This window comes from Bison bison, unplaced genomic scaffold, assembly GCF_000754665.1.
Source record: "Bison bison bison isolate TAMUID 2011002044 unplaced genomic scaffold, Bison_UMD1.0 scf7180017864322, whole genome shotgun sequence".
Classification (NCBI taxonomy): Eukaryota; Metazoa; Chordata; class Mammalia; order Artiodactyla; family Bovidae; genus Bison; species Bison bison.
Window position 1 is genome coordinate 489715 of NW_011494894.1, and position 16394 is coordinate 506108.

The 16394-nt window shown below is 38.4% G+C and overlaps 1 protein-coding gene across 4 annotated transcripts in view; it reads left to right on the forward strand.

Annotated features, from left to right (window-relative positions):
- The window catches only part of DTL (denticleless E3 ubiquitin protein ligase homolog (Drosophila)), a 91081-nt gene that overhangs the window by 9213 nt on the left and 65474 nt on the right, over positions 1 to 16394 (forward strand). For all 4 annotated transcript variants that reach the window (XM_010853025.1, XM_010853023.1, XM_010853024.1 and 1 more), the window contains exons 4-10: positions 1283 to 1344; positions 1430 to 1550; positions 8655 to 8720; positions 9980 to 10092; positions 11332 to 11405; positions 13100 to 13203; positions 13505 to 13609. In XM_010853025.1, coding sequence (XP_010851327.1) covers positions 1283 to 1344; positions 1430 to 1550; positions 8655 to 8720; positions 9980 to 10092; positions 11332 to 11405; positions 13100 to 13203; positions 13505 to 13609 — 645 coding nt within the window. The remainder of the gene's footprint in view (positions 1 to 1282; positions 1345 to 1429; positions 1551 to 8654; positions 8721 to 9979; positions 10093 to 11331; positions 11406 to 13099; positions 13204 to 13504; positions 13610 to 16394) is intronic.

A 16394-nucleotide genomic window follows, 5' to 3' on the forward strand; every position in this document is an offset into this window, starting at 1 on the left:
TCCTACCACTTCATGGCAAATAGAAAAAGTGGAAGGAGTGATAGATTTTCTTTCCTTGGATTCTAGAATCACTGCGGACAGTGACTGCAGCCATGAAATTAAAAGATGCTTGTTCCTTGGAAGGAAAGCTGTGACCAACCTAGACAGCATATTAAAAAGCAGAGACATCACTTTGCTGACAAAGGTCCATATAATCAAAGCTATGGTTTTACCAGTAGTCATGTATGGATGTGAGAGTTGAACCATAAAGAAAGCTGAGCCAAAGAACTGATGCTTTCAGATTGTGGTGCTGAAGAAGACTCTTGAGAGTACCTTGGACTGCAGGGAGATGAAACCAGTCAATCCTAAAGAAAATCAACTCTGAATATTCATTGGAAGGCCTGTTGCTGAAACTGAAACTTCAATCCTTTGGCCACCTGATGTGAAGAGCCAACTCATTGGAAAAGACCCTGATGCTAGGAAAGATTGAGAACAAGAGGAGAAGAGGGTGGCAGAGGATGAAGTGGTTAGATAGCATCAGTGAGTGAATGGACATGAATTTGAGCATGGGAACTCCGGGAAATAGTGGAAAACAGAGGAGCCTGGCATGCTACAGTCTGTGGGATCGCAGGGTCAGATATGACTTAGTAACTGAACAGCAACAACAGCAGATTCAGGTGTTGGGAAAAGAAGAAAAAAGGCTTTAGATGATGTAGATGAAATACAAAGAAAACACTGTAGGGGTTTCAGAAAGCTCTCATCTAGTAAAGAAGGTGAGGGAAATTTCTCACGGAGGATGGGACGTTTAAGGTGGACTGTGGTATTTTAGACCAGTGGAGGTGGAATTGGACACTCCAAGTAGAGGGAAAAGCATTCGCAAAGGCCTCAGGATGGGAAAGCGTCAGAAGTAGCGTGGATAGAGGGAGAAATGCAGTTTGATTGGAATAAGGTACATAGAGAACAATGAGAGATACGGCCAACGTGAGCAGAACTTTGAATGTCAAACTAAAGTACTTTAGACTCCTTTCAGACAGCATGATGAAGATTTTTTAGAATGTTTCACAAATACTCTGTTTTAGAGAATATATCCCCTCATGGAAAGCAATTTGATATCAAATGGTAGTTTTATGAGGTAGTGAAGGGAATGCATAATGTGTGTGAATCCACAAATTCTCTTTGGCCCATGGACCTTACTGTATTGACCACTGATCTTTTTACTACAGTTTTCAAGCCATTTAAATTGTTGGTATGGCTACCACAGAACATAGTTAGACATTTCACATTCACCATTTTCTTCGTTTAGAATGGATGGCTCACTGGAATGCTGTTTTTGACCTGGCCTGGGTCCCTGGTGAATTTAAGCTTGTAAGTGACTTTCATTTTGTGGGGAATCTGGGTAAATACTGGTGAAGGGTTGTTTTATTAAACCATGATACCTTATTTTTGAAAGGTTACAGCAGCAGGTGATCAGACAGCCAAATTTTGGGATGTAAATGCTGGTGAGCTGATTGGAACTTGCAAAGGTCATCAGTGTAGCCTCAAGTCAGTTGCCTTTTCTAAGTTTGAGAAAGGTAAGTATGTGCTTATCCTCTTTCATGTCCTTAACCTCCTTCATGGTGAAGTAATAAGCTGCAGTTGTTTGTACTTATCAGATTTGCACCTTTCCCTACATAGATGATGGAGATTCTTAAGATGACCTGGAAACCTCAATGAAATCAAGTTGGATTTTAGTCCTGTTCTAATGGATGTTGCCTCTAACTTGTCCCTAAAAGTCAAGCATCTTCAGATAATTTCTTTCTATAATCTTACAGATGAGATAAAAATTTGCAAATAGCCATGATACTTCTGTTTTCAGCTATTACTCAAAATTAATCTTTCTACATTTATTTACTATAGTGGGGAAGGAAGGTTTAAGGAGCGCTGTAATACAGAATAGTACTATAGTAGTTAGGGAAAAACTTAGCAGGGGTGTCTGAATTAGCAGGGGTGTCTGAAAAACAAAAAATTTCTGTTTTTTTTGTTTGTTTGTTTTTCCATTTGTTTCTCACTAAATGAGAGTGAGACAACAAACTTTCACCTCAAAGAAGTGGCTGATCCATCTGACTTCAGTCTCATAATAATAGAAATAAACATTATAGTCTCCTTTATCATTAAAAAATACTCTGTTTTTTAAAGGAATATTTTCCTTTATTCACCTGAGCACTCAGGAGTACTAAACCAAGTTGTGAAACTGGTTTGAACTTTAAAAAAAAAAATCAGTTGCTATTGAGACTGGAACCATGAGGGGAAATATATGACACAGTTTTTATATCTGCCTAACTTTTCCCTAGCACATCTATTTTGTACAGTTATATATGCTTATGTTCTAGTTTACTTCACTTGTGTCAGAGGTCATTCTGAGTTTATGAAAATAATTTAAGGTCATGAAAATATATTAATTCCTAAGGTAAATTTGTTTCAGTTCAGTTCAGTCTCTCAGTCATGTCCAACTCTTTGTGACCCCATGAACCGCAGCACGCCAGGTCTCCCTGTCCATCACCAACTCCCAGAGTCTACCCAAACCCATGTCCATTGAGTCGGTGATGCCATCCAACCATCTCATCCCTTGTCGCCCCCTTCTCTTGCCCTCAGTCTTTCCCAGCATCAGGGTCTTTTCCAATGAGTCAGCTCTTTGCATCAGGTGCCCAAAGTATTGGAGTTTCAGCTTCAACATCAGTCCTTCCAGTGAACACCCAGGACTGGTCTCCTTTAGGATGGACTGGTTGGATCTCCTTGCAGTCCAAGGGACTCTCAAGAGTCTTCTCCAGCACCACAGTTCAAAAGCATCAATTCTTCGGCGCTCAGCTTTCTTCACAGTCCAACTCTCACATCCATACATGACCACTGGAAAAACCATAGCCTTGACTAGATGGGCCTTTGTTGTCAAAGTAATGTCTCTACTTTTTAATATGCTGTCTAGGTTGGTCATGGCACCCCATTCCCATACTCTCGCCTGGAAAATCTCATGGATGGAGGAGCCTGGTGGGCTACAGTCCATGGGGTCGCTAAGAGTCAGACATGACTGAGCGACTTCACTTTCACTTTTCACTTTCATGCGTTGGAGGAGGAAATGGCAACCCACTTCAGTATTCTTGCCTGGAGAATCCCAGGGATGGGGGAGCCTGGTGGGCTGCCATCTATGGGGTCACACAGAGTCGGACACAACTAAAACGACTTAGCAGCAGCAGCAGCAGATTGGTCATAACTTTCCTTCCAAGGAGTAAGCGTCTTTTAATTTCTGGCTGCAGTCACCATCTGCAGTGATTTTGGAGCCCCCAAAAATAAAGTCTTCCACTATTTCCCCATCTATTTGCCATGAAGTGATGGAACCAGATGCTGTAATCTTAGTTACAAACAAACAGAGAAGGAAAACGCCATTATCATTCAGTCCCTTTGCTTAATTTTGAAAACTCTGTGCATAGAGAAAGCACAAACCTTATCTTGGCTCCCAGTAGTCCACAGTTGCCCCAGTATGAATTAGTCTGGTGGGACACTGCCCCCAGGGCCATCTAGTTTGATTGCTAAAACACAGATTTTAACCCCTTCTCCTTAGCCAAGTGTTCTTGTGCAGGGCATACTTTTACCACCATACATAGAAGACCTCATGTTTTATTGTGATTTCTGCCTCTAAATTCTCAGGCAAAGTCATTTTTATCTCCCTGAATGTTCATTTAGTGAGATAAATATCCTCTTTAACTTACAAAACCATTTTTGTTGTTGTTCAGTCGCTCAGTCATGTCTGACTCTTTGCGACCCCATGGACTGCAGCATGCCAAGCTTCTGTCTTCTGGAGTTTGCTCAAACTCATGTGCATTGAGTCAGTGATTCCATCCAACCATCTCATCCCCTGTCGCCCCCTTCTCTTGCCCTCAATCTTTCCCAACATCAGGGTTTTTTCCAATGAGTTGGCTCTTCACATCAGGTGGCCAAAGTATTACTTTCAGCATCGGTCCTTCCGCTGAATATTCAATGTTGATATCCTTTAGGATTGAATGGTTTGATCTCCTTATGAGCATAAAAATGAGGTGTAATATGCATGCACAAAACAACAGCAACAAATGAAAAAAGCAAAACTGAGGAGCATATAAATGCTTGGTCGATTTTCTTGGTTTTTGAGCGGTTGTAGTCAATGTGGTAGAAAAGATCATGATCAAGTTCTTTCAGCCCTACATGAGCAGGATACAAATAACCCTGTTAGGACATAGTTATATTAATACTAGTGTAATTTGCCTTTCCTAAATATCTACCACCTTAAAACCCAGAAAATATTTTCATTTCTAATTGTCAGTTACTCCCAGATGTGTTTTTCTGTGGTCCAAGGGTTGCTGGAACTACTAGTGGGTAATTAAAAGTAATTACAAATATATTTCTATTACCCCTCGTACATTATCTTTGAATTTGTACCTTCTTTCTCATTCTTCATTCTCCAATTTAAGACCAGTCTTTCTTCTAGGGTACTGGGGTCTCAATCCTGACTCACTGGTCACCTGGAAAGGTTTTTGGTTTTTTTTTTATTGAAGTTTACAATGTTGTGTTAATTTCTGCTGTATAACAATGTGACTCAGTTACACACATTAGGGAGCTTTTTTAAAATACCAATTAAGTGTGACTCTCTTGGAGGTGGGCCAGGCATCTGTTTTGTTAAAATTCCTCAAGGGATTCCAGCGTGCTGCTAATGTTGAGAAGCATTCTTGATCCTCCCCCAAGACCTTATGCCATCACTTATGTCTCCACAGTTTTCCTTTTCTTGGCTCTTCCTAGGAAAAATGCAAGCGTATCTGTGGCCTGTCCCTAAAAGAACATCTTATCACCCTGTCTTATCACCCTTTCTTATTTCCTTGTCTCTTCTAAGTTTCTTAAGAGTAATCAAAATCAGGTTAAATGTCCTCATCTCAATTTAGTTCAGTTTGGTTCTGTTTTCCATTCCCAGCTCTCTTCCTGAAATCAGCCTGCTTTCTACTTGGTCAACATTTGGTACATTTGGCCTTTTATTTTAAACCTCATGAGAATTTTTTTCTTCCTTGGAACCTGTGATATCACTGCCTCTGATTCTCAGTATTTCTGTGTATCCCCTAAGTACTTTTGTGAACTCTTGCTTCTTTACCTAACTTGAAATGTTGGCATGGCCCCAAATTTGGTATTTGCCCATGTTTTCCTTTCAGTCTGTACCTTCTCCCTGGACGGTCTCATCTAGTCCAGTTTTGTTTTTTGCTCTACTTACATTGAACCAGATTATATTTCCAACTTTGACTTTTCTGCTAGGACTTCAAGTTCAGCATATCTGAAACTGAACTCATGATTTACCCCAATCTTGGAAGGTTTCTGCCATTATTTTTTGAAATATGTTTTCTGCCCTGTTTTTTCTCCTAGAACTCCACAATTACTCATGTACTAGACTTTTTGAAATTGTCCCATGAATCCTTGAAGCTTTATTCATCTTTTTCCATTTTCTTAAATGAGATATAATTAACACACCATAAAATTCACCCATTTAATGTGTATGTTTCAGTGATTTTTAATTTTTTTTAATAGAGTTCAGTCATCACCACAGTCCAAGTTTAGAACAATTTCAACAGCCCAAAAAGAAAACAGAGCCAACAGAACCATTAACAGTACTTTCTGTCTTCCCCAGCCTTACACAGCCTACTTTCTTTCTGTCTCTCTTTCTGTCTCTATAGATTTGCCTATTATGCCTTCATGTAAATGGAACCATATAATACGTTGTTGGCTTCTTTTACTTAGCATAATGTTCAGTCTTAGTTTTCACTCTTCCTCAGATGGAATGGTTTCTGTTGATTTGTCTTCAAGTTCATAGACTTTTTCCTCTGTTCCCTCCATTCTGCTCTTAGGCCCATCCAGTGAATTTTATCATTTCAGAAGTTGTGGGTGGTGGTTCTAAAATCTGTATTTGTTTTTGGTAAGTTCTGTTTGTTTCTCTACTGAGATTTCTCATCTTTTTCATTGATTGTCTCTTTATTTCACTTGACATAGTTATATCTGTTTTACAGCCGGACCTGATAAATCAGTATCTGGGTCGTTTTGAGGTTGACCTCTGTTGATTTCTTTTCTCTTGAGAATGACTCATTTTCCTGGCTCTTTATATGGTAAACAATTTAAGATTGTACCCTGTGCGTTGGGAATGGTATGTTGGACTCTGGATTCTATTATGTTGCTCAGAAAAGAGTTGGTGCACAATTGCACTCATCTCACATGCTAGTAAAGTGATGCTTAAAATTCTACAAGCCAGGCTTCAGCAATATGTGAACCGTGAACTTCAGACGTGCAAGCCGGTTTTAGAAAAGCAAGAAAAACCAGAGATCAAATTGCCAACATCCACTGGATCATCGAAAAAACAAGAGTTCCAGAAAAACACCTATTTCTGCTTTATTGTCTATGCCAAAGCCTTTGACTGTGTGGATCACAATAAACTGAAAATTCTGAAAGAGATGGGAATACCAGACCACCTGACCCGCCTCTTGAGAAACCTATATGCAGGTCAGGAAGGAACAGTTAGAACTGGACATGGAACAACAGACTGGTTCCAAATAGGAAAAGGAGTACGTCAAGGCTGTATTTTGTCACCCTACTTATTTAACTTCTATGCAGAGTACATCATGAGAAACACTGGGCTGGAAGAAGCACAAGCTGGAATCAAGATTGCTGGGAGAAATATCAATAACCTCAGATATGCAGATGACACCACCCTTATGGCAGAAAGTGAAGAGGAACTAAAGAGCTTCTTAAAGTGAAAGAGGAGAGTGAAAAAGTTGGCTTAAAACTTAGCATTCAGAAAACGAAGATCATGGCATCCAGTCCCATCACTTCATGGCAAATGGATGGGGAAACAGTGGCTGACTTTATTTTTGGGGGCTCCAAAATTACTACAGATGGTGATTGTAGCCACGAAATTAAGATGCTTACTCCTTGGAAAGAAAGTTATGACCAACCTAGATACCATATTCAAAAGCAGAGACATTACTTTGCCAACAAAGGTTCATCTAGTCAAGGCTATGGTTTTTCCAGTGGTCATGTATGGATGTGAGAGTTGGACTGTGAAGAAAGCTGAGCACCTAAGAATTGATGCTTTTGAAGTGTGGTGTTGGAGAAGACTCTTGAGAGTCCCTTGGACTGCAAGGAAATCCAACCAGTCCATCCTAAAGGAGATCAGTCCTGGGTGTTTGTTGGAAGGACTGATGTTGAAGCTGAAACTCTAATACTTTGGCCACCTGATGCAAAGAGCTGACTCATTTGAAAAGACCCTGATGCTGGGAAAGATTGAGGGCAGGAGGAGAAGGGGACAACAGGGGATGAGATGGTTGGATGGCATCACCGACTCGATGGACATGGGTTTGGTGGACTCCAGGAGTTGGTGATGGACAGGGAGGCCTGGCGTGCTACAGTTCATGGGGTCGCAGAGTCAGACACAACTGAGCGACTGGATTGATTGATTGCTTTCAAACTGCATGGTCAAACCTCTAGGAAAGCAGTTAGTTCAGAAGATCAGATCTCATTTCAGTTCTTAGTGCTCATACATACACGGTTCAGGAGTCAGCCAGAGACTTGCACTAAGTATAAACACAGTATTAGGGTTTCCCACTCTCTCCCCTCTCCAGGGTTCCCTGCTTCTTACACCTCGCGTTGCCCCACTCTCCTTTTCCTAATTCCTCCAGCTCAAAAGGTGGTCTTTGTACTGGTACTTTAGCTTCTTGGTCCTGATGGTACAACTCTGGCTGCCCTCAAGGTAAAACCACAAAAAACCAGTACCTTAGCCTAGGCCAGTCACTTGCTTCAGCAGTTGGCTTCCTTCAAAAGTTGCATTTTTGTTCAGTGTCTGTAGGGCCCTCAAGTAGATTTTGTATTTTGACCTGAGCACTTACCAAATTAATCTGTCTACAATGGCTGCAAGTTAATGCATGTGGATTAATTTGGTAAGTGCTCACTCATACAGGAAGCATAATTTTTTTGGTTTAATTTTTAAAGAGGAAAGCATGCGACAGGTAAATTGGAGTTCCTCTTGTGTTTCTTCCTCCAATGTCACTGCCCTTCTTCCATCCCCAGAGGCAACTCCTTTCACAAATTTTATATTGATCTAGTTTATAATTTTATACTGAGAATATAGCTTGGAAATTCAGAGTATGGGCTATCTTTGCAAGTTACTTATCCTCCCTATGCTTTAATTTGCTCATCTATAAAATGGGGATAATAATTCTCACTGAGGTGTTCTTTAAAAAAGGTCATCTATAAAAAAGGATAGTGTCTAGAACTTAGTAAGGACTCAGTATATTTTGGTTATTGCTTATTTATCATTATTTTTACTACAACTTTAGTATATAATATAGTATTTCATGTGGCTTTAGGAAAACTTAGAGGTTTATTCTATCAAGTTTTTGTTCAATGTAAGCATTTTGAGTTCTAATACTTTCCCTTTACAGCTTTGTTTTCTCTTATTTGTGTTGAGCTTATTGTTTTCTCTTATTTGTGTGTGATAAAATGTATATTTTATCATTTTAGTCTCCAGTGCCAATTACAGTACCTAGCATATATTAGATACCCTTGAAACTTTATTAATAAATTGAAATATATGTGTCATTAACTGGTTTTGTTAACTTCTTGATAAACTATTTATATGTCTACAGCTGTCTTCTGTACAGGGGGTAGAGATGGCAACATTATGGTCTGGGATACCAGGTGCAACAAAAAAGGTAATCTAGTTCCATTTCAATTCTGACAAGTGTGGTATTGCTCCATAATTTTGAAAGAATTGATGATTTCACTTGTTTACCACCAGGGGGCACAGGTTCATAATCCCTAATTCTTCTCTGGTTCTCAGGTTCTTAGTGATTTCTTCAAGTATTACCCTCCATATTTACCTTATGAACTATAATGCCATTTATCTAAATTATTAATGGGATTGCAATTATTAGTACATGATCTTTCATTTTAATTTTAAAAATTTGAGGACTTTAAAGAATTGGATTAAATTAAATTTAATTATACTCACATTGCCCCCTAATGCCATTAAGCAGAAAGCAATGATCATATCAGAAAAAGAAACGGCAACCCACTCCAGTATTTTGTCTGGGAAAGCCCATGGACAGAGAAGCCTGATGGGCTAGAGTACATGGAGTCGCAAAAAGAGTCAGATATGACTTAGCAAATGAACAACAACAAATGATCGTCTCCCTGCTTACATCATTAAAAAAAAATTATTTGTAATAGACTGTTTTTTAGAGCAGCTTTAGATACACAGCAAAACTGAGCAGAATGTACAGAGTTCTCTGTATGGCTATACCCGCTGTCCTCACAGTCTCTCCCCCAGTCAACATCCTGCCCCAGAGCTGGACATTTGGTACAGCTGGTGAACCCACTGATACACCATTATCACCCAGTGTCCATCTTATTTACCTAACATTATGGTTCACTGTTGGCATTACACATGCTCTTGGTTTTGACAGATGTGTAACTGGCATGTGTGTGCCATTACAGTATCTTACGGAGTAGTTTCTCTGCCCTAAAAATCCTTTGTGCTCCACCTAGTCATCATACCCTCCCTCCTAAACTCTGCCTATCACTGATCTTTTACACTATCTCCATGGTGTTGCCTTTATCAGAATGTCATATTGTTGGAACCCTAGAGTATATATAGCCTTTCAGATTGCCTTCTCTCACCTGTCTACTTATACCACAATTTTATTCATACATTCACCTACTGAAGGACATCTTGGTTGCTTCCAGATTTGGGCAATTAAGAATAAAGCTGCTATAAATATCCATGTGTTTATTTCCTTTCTATATATTATAATCTCACACAAGAGATGATGGTACAGTGACCCTGCTGGCTTCTAATTTTACTAATTTAAAACAGTATAATTATGGGATCTTATATATAAATGTTACATTCAGCATGGGAATAAATTTCTGAAACCTAAACCAATTATGTTCTGAAAAAAATATTTTTCAGATGGATTTTACAGGCAAGTGAACCAAATCAGTGGAGCTCATAATACCTTAGACAAGCAAACCCCTTCAAAACCTAAGAAGAAACAGAATTCCAAAGGGCTTGCTCCTTCTGTGGTAAGGTTTTATAGCTGTGTACATGTGTGCAGATCTTGACAGCATCATCGAGTCTCATTTGGGGAATTTGTTGGGCATAAAATGAGAGTGATTCAGTTAGTGAATGAGAGTCTTTATTTCTTCTTGATATCAGTGGTTTATTGTTTAATACTCATTCAGTACTTACAGTACTAATTCTCAAACTCTAGGGTGCAACGGAGTCACTTGGGAAATATGTTAAAAATTCAGTTTCCTGAAACTCATACCTAGAGACCTCCATGCATGCACATCATCTAAACTCATTAGGAGAGGGAGATGTGTGGTTTAAAAAGCATATTAAGTGCCATGGTGCCATATTCTGTAGGGCAAAGGAATCCCTGTTGTTGTTTTCATAATACTAACTGCAGAACAGATGTGAGTTTTTTTATGTTCTTTTTTTTATAACATACTTGGCAAAAGATTTCAAAATATTTTGAGAAACATTAGGAAAAATATAAGCACCTCTTTAGCATTTTACAGTCAGAGTTCAAACAGTGCCCACAATATAGCTTTTTTCTTAAAAAAAAAGAAAGAAATTATCAGTGTTTCTTAATTTATTTTTCTAGTATTCCTGTTCTGTAGGGTCTAAGTTAATATTTTGGGGATGTGTGGTTGCTAAAACATTAGGACTTAAATTACATTGGCATGAATGGAAACTGACAGGGTTAGTATGTAGTCTTTGGAGGCCAGATAAAGTTAAAATGAGTAACTTTTCAGACATTTCATCAGATTCTGGGGCCAAGAAAACTTAGCATCGATCAGGAGGTAAAATTCCACTTGCTCCTTTAGATTTTTCAGAGCACGTAACCATCTTTTATCTGTAATTCTTAAGACACTCCTATATGATAATCTGGAAAGATATCAACATTTTACAGATGAAACATGCGCAAGTTAAATGAGTTTCCTAAGGATACACAGTAGGAATGATTTTTAGTATAGCAAGTAGACTTAGGTACTAAAATACTGTGTTAATCACAAGTTTTTTTCTTGAATGCAAGTCAAAATGTTCATAGTATGATACAAATTGATGTTTAGGTCATTTTCTTGCTAAAATTACTTCTTGGTCTACAGTATATGTTTGACTGATACTGCAGGGGAAAGATTTAGTCTAGTTCAGTTTAGGGGATAAAGGCATCATTTTAGCGCCTTGGTCTCTTAATAGTGAAGATTGTTATACCCCAAATAGGATTTCCTTCTTTTTTTTCTTCCTTGTGCTATTAGGATTTCCAGCAGAGTGTTACTGTGGTCCTCTTTCAGGATGAGAACACATTAGTCTCAGCAGGAGCCGTGGATGGGTAAGAAGAGTCTTTATTTATTGGTTCTTTTGATGAGCTATCTTTCATGAACTGTGATAGAGAAGTCACCTAATCCCATTGTAATTTAATGTGCGTGCTTTTAAATTTCAACATAGTACCCAGCTGAGAAGAACTCTAGATCACACTGAAAAATATCTAGTTATTAGAGCTCTTGCTCAAATAATTAAATGAGATAATTGTCACAGTTAGCACATTGTCTAGCACTTAGGAGCAGCATTGGCACCTGTTGCTGCTGCTGTTACAGAGAAGCTTGATGGTAACTTGCTTGTGTGAGCTGCATAATTTAATCAATGGTTTCCCATTATATTTAAAAGATATGTTTATATTTTACTGTAGTCTGTTGTGTGTAAGATAGCATTGTGTCTAAAAATGTCAATGTACAGACCTTAATTTAAAAATATTTTATTGCTGGGAAATGCCAAAACAATTAAAATGGTAACATCACAGATCACTATAGCAAAAATAATAATGATGAAAAATGGAAGCATTAGGAGAACTACTAAAATGTGACATAGAGACATGAAATGAGAAGATGCTGTTGGAAAAATGGTACCTATAGACTTACCACAACCTTCAATTTGTGAAAAAATGAAATATCTGCAAAGCACAGTGAAATGAGATATGCCTATATTTTGGGTTTTGTCTTCTCTAGTTCAGTAGTATCCTAAAAGACAGAACCTGATTCTGGGCATGTAACTGGCATTTCAGGGAGTACTCTAACTAGATTGATGTTAAGGCCTAAGGACTTACACATACTTTCCATCCATGATTGGTCTGAATTTTGGGAACTTTATACTTTCGTATAAGTTTGTGATACTTCTTGATTTTTTGCTTTGTTGAAATTTAAGTTCATTGAGTACAGGGGCTCCTTCCTTTTAAAATATTCTTCTTTGCCCTCTTTTTGCCCATTATATCTCCCAAGATATCCCTCCCTTCAAAAATTTTAATTTAAAAATATAATGGCTTAATAAACTAAAGTTTCTGTTGTGTCCTTTAAACACTAAAACTCTTCTGTGGACCAAATTCTCAGGCACAAATGAAGGATTATCTAAAGATTATTAGTTATATTTGTAAATGGCTTTCTTTGTGAAAGCTTTCTTTCCAAGGAATACTGCCCTCTTATAACCAAGCTTGTGTTTTCAAGTTGTCTACAAAGTAGATCTTGAAAATTAGGAAAATTATCCCAATAGGTGAAATGTAAAAATACTCTATTTCACAGGAAAGTTTGTTTAGACTACATTTCTTAAAGAATTAATGTATAGGGATACAACCATAAGGACACAGTTTTGTACTTAATGATGTCAAAGGTTACATGCGGAATGTTAAAGGCTTAGGAAGTGTGTGGTTTTTGGTTTTTTTTTTCTGAAAACAATGAAACAATGACTATCAGCACTCAACCTTCATCTTCCTTTTCCGCTCTTTTCAAGTAAACTCAGGGAAACCCATCTGTGGGTCAGAACACATCTGTTTCCGTTCTGCTAGAATTGTTAGCCTGACATTGGAGACAAGAGTATGAGATAGTTCTATCTATTTCCCAATGAAATATCCTCACTGTAGCTGGTTGATGTGCCAGAGGAATTAGATTAAAAGTCATTTCACATTCAAATGTAGTTGAAACTGATTGGTGTTGGAAAAGGACTACAAAATAACTATTTTTTAACCTTGATTTTTAGCATAATCAAAATATGGGATTTACGTAAGAATTATACTGCTTATCGACAGGAACCCATAGCATCCAAGTCTTTCCTGTACCCAGGTAGCAGCACTCGAAAACTAGGTAAGCCTTATTCATTCTGTAGGACTCTTTTGTAGGGCTTTTTTGGATATGTAAGTTTTGTCAAAATTTTAAAATAAATATCAAACTAGTTTTCAGCAACTGTTATTCTCAGCTGACTTGAGAAACTAGTATATGAAAGTATCTTTTTGAAGTTACAAAAACTTAGAAGAATAATTTTGGTTTGTAGAAATTTGGGGGAATCAGAATAGGGATGAAACTTGTAATGAAATGATCTAAAAAGATCATTTTCACCTCTGATCTACTCTGTCATCAGCCCTTGCTAACTCATTCCTTTTTCCAGGATACTCAAGTCTGATTTTGGATTCTACTGGCTCCACTTTATTTGCTAACTGCACAGATGACAACATCTACATGTTCAATATGACTGGATTAAAGACTTCTCCAGGTAGGGTCTTAGTCATTCAAATTCTTTCCTAAAAGTAATATGGGTTTTTTTCATTAATGATAATTTAATGTTGTTTGTGGTTTTTGTACTGAATTTATGAAGACATAAAGGGGCTTTGGGGTCTTTGATTAGCTCCAGTGATGTTTTAATTCATAGGTGTACTTATCTTGTGATTTCACAAGTGAACAGAATCCTGCTCCATGTGGTGGCTTAATTTTAATAGTAAGTCTTTCCCGAAATTATGCCCCTTCCACTCCAGTACTCTTGCCTGGAAAATCCCATGGACGGAGGAGCCTGGTAGGCTGCAGTCCATGGGGTCCCTAAGAGTCAGACACGACTGAGCGACTTCACTTTGACTTTTCACTTTCATTCATTGGAGAAGGAAATGGCAACCCACTCCAGTACTCCTGCCTGGAAAATCCCATGGACGGAGGAGCCTGGAAGGCTGCAGTCCATGGGGTCGCTGAGGGTTGGACATGACTGAGCGACTTGACTTTGACTTTTCACTTTCATTCATTGGAGAAGGAAATGGCAACCCACTCCAGTATTCTTGGCTAGAGAACCCCAGGGATGGGAGAGTCTGGTGGGCTGCCGTCTATGGGGTCGCACAGAGTCGGACATGACTGAAGCGACTTAGCAGCAGCGGCGGCGGCAGATATACTTAAGATTATTTCAATATTTGTGGGATAGAGAAGGCTGTTCTGTTCAGCTTTTGTCCTGTATGTGGGTTATTTGTTAAAGTTAGGGGGCTTAGTTTTAAGCCTTCAAAATAGTCCCTACCCACCTCAGCCTTCTCATTAATGTTGGACAGAGGCTATTTTATCTCTGGATGTTTTTCCCAATCTCATTTTTTTTCTCTTTAAGAAAATTATAAGTGGAATATATAATTTATAAATGGACTATAAAAAGCTTATGTATTTTATATTTATATATATTACATATATTTATAAGTGGAATATATAAAGCTAATAAATGACATTTTAAAAAATTAGTTTCTCAAGCATACTTTCAAGAGGGTTAGAGTTACATCATCTTGAGGACATTATCAGTTGTTTAAGCAAGCTACATACTTGTAACCTACCTACTTATTTCTCATATATAACTGTCAGAAAAAGACTTTGAATTCTATAACCAATCCCTAGAGCTACCCAGTTCCCACTAAAGTAAGATACATGGATAAAAAAGAAATCTTGAAATAGTGCAGAATTTAGCTGGGCATTTACAGAAGTTTCCTAAGACTGACCCCAAGCCATTATTAGGACTTCAATACCTATGACAGTATCATACATGGCATTTTTAATGCCCTGCGTTAGGTCTGATGTTGTCTAAACAAGAGTAAGAATGTAAACAAGAAAAGGAAAGAGGTTTTATAACTTTGCTTGCTATCTCCTTGATTGAAATTAGAACTTGAACAACTCTTGGTTTATTTAACCATATAAAACAAACTCTTCAAATTTTTTCCCTAGAAGATGAAAGCCTAGTTATATTATCAGATGTCCAAGATCATTTTGTTATGTGTGACACCAAAAGGGGCCTTAAATTTAGTTGTTCTTCTGCCATCAAACAAATATGCCCAAGGCCACTTAACTAATAATTTAATAACCTTTCCTCTGTACTCCTGAAATTGTTTTATTGGCTTTCATATATAGATAGGTAGGTAGGTAGGCAGATAGGTATGTTCCTTAGAAATTGACAGATATGTGTGTGAGAGAGAAAGAGAGATCTAGTAATTGCTTGTCTTTTTCAAAACTTGAGGTCCTGAAGTCAGTACTTGATGTTCTATACCTTTAGTTCACAGCACTTTATTATACTAAGTGATGTTTATAAGGACAACTCTGAAGCATCTTCAGTTCAGTTCAGTTGCTCAGTCGTTTCCGACTCTTTGCAACACCATGAATCGCAGCACGCCAGGCCTCTGTGTCCATCACCAACTCCCAGAGTTCACTCAAACTCATGTCCATTGAGTCAGTGATGCCATTCAGCCATCTCATCCTGTGTCATCCCCTTCACCTCCTGCCAACAATCCCTCCGAGCATCAGGTTCTTTTCCAATGAGTCAGCTCTTAGCATCAGGTGGCCAAAGTATTGCAGTTTCAGCTTTAGCATCAGTCCTTCCAACAAACACCCAGGACTGATCTCCTTCAGGATGGACTGGTTGGATCTCCTTGCAGTCCAAGGGACTCTCAAGAGTCTTCTCCAACACCACACTTCAAAAGCATCAATTCTTCGGTGCTCTGCCTTCTTCACAGTCCAACTCTCACATCCATACATGACCACTGGAAAAACCATAGCCTTGACCACACAGACCTTTGTTGGCAGAGTAATGTCTCTGCTTTTGAATATGCTGTCTAGGTTGGTCATAACTTTCCTTCCAAGGAGAAATCATCTATTAATTTCATGGCTGCAGTCACCATCTGCAGTGATTTTGGAGCCCCCAAAAATAGTCAGCCACTGTTTGCACTGTTTCCCTATCTATTTCCCATGAAGTGGTGGGACCAGATGCCATGATCTTAGTTTTCTGAATGTTGAGCTTTAAGCCAACTTTTTCACTCTCCTCTTTCATTTTCATCAAGAGGCTTTTTAGTTCCTCTTCACTTTCTGCCATAAGGGTGGTGTCATCTGCATATCTGAGGTTATTGATATTTCTCCAGGCAATCTTGATTCCAGCTTGTGCTTCTTCCAGCCCAGTGTTTCTCATGATGTACTCTGCATAGAAGTTAAATAAGCAGGGTGACAATATATAGCCTTGACGTACTCCTTTTCCTATTTGGAACCAGTCTTTTGTT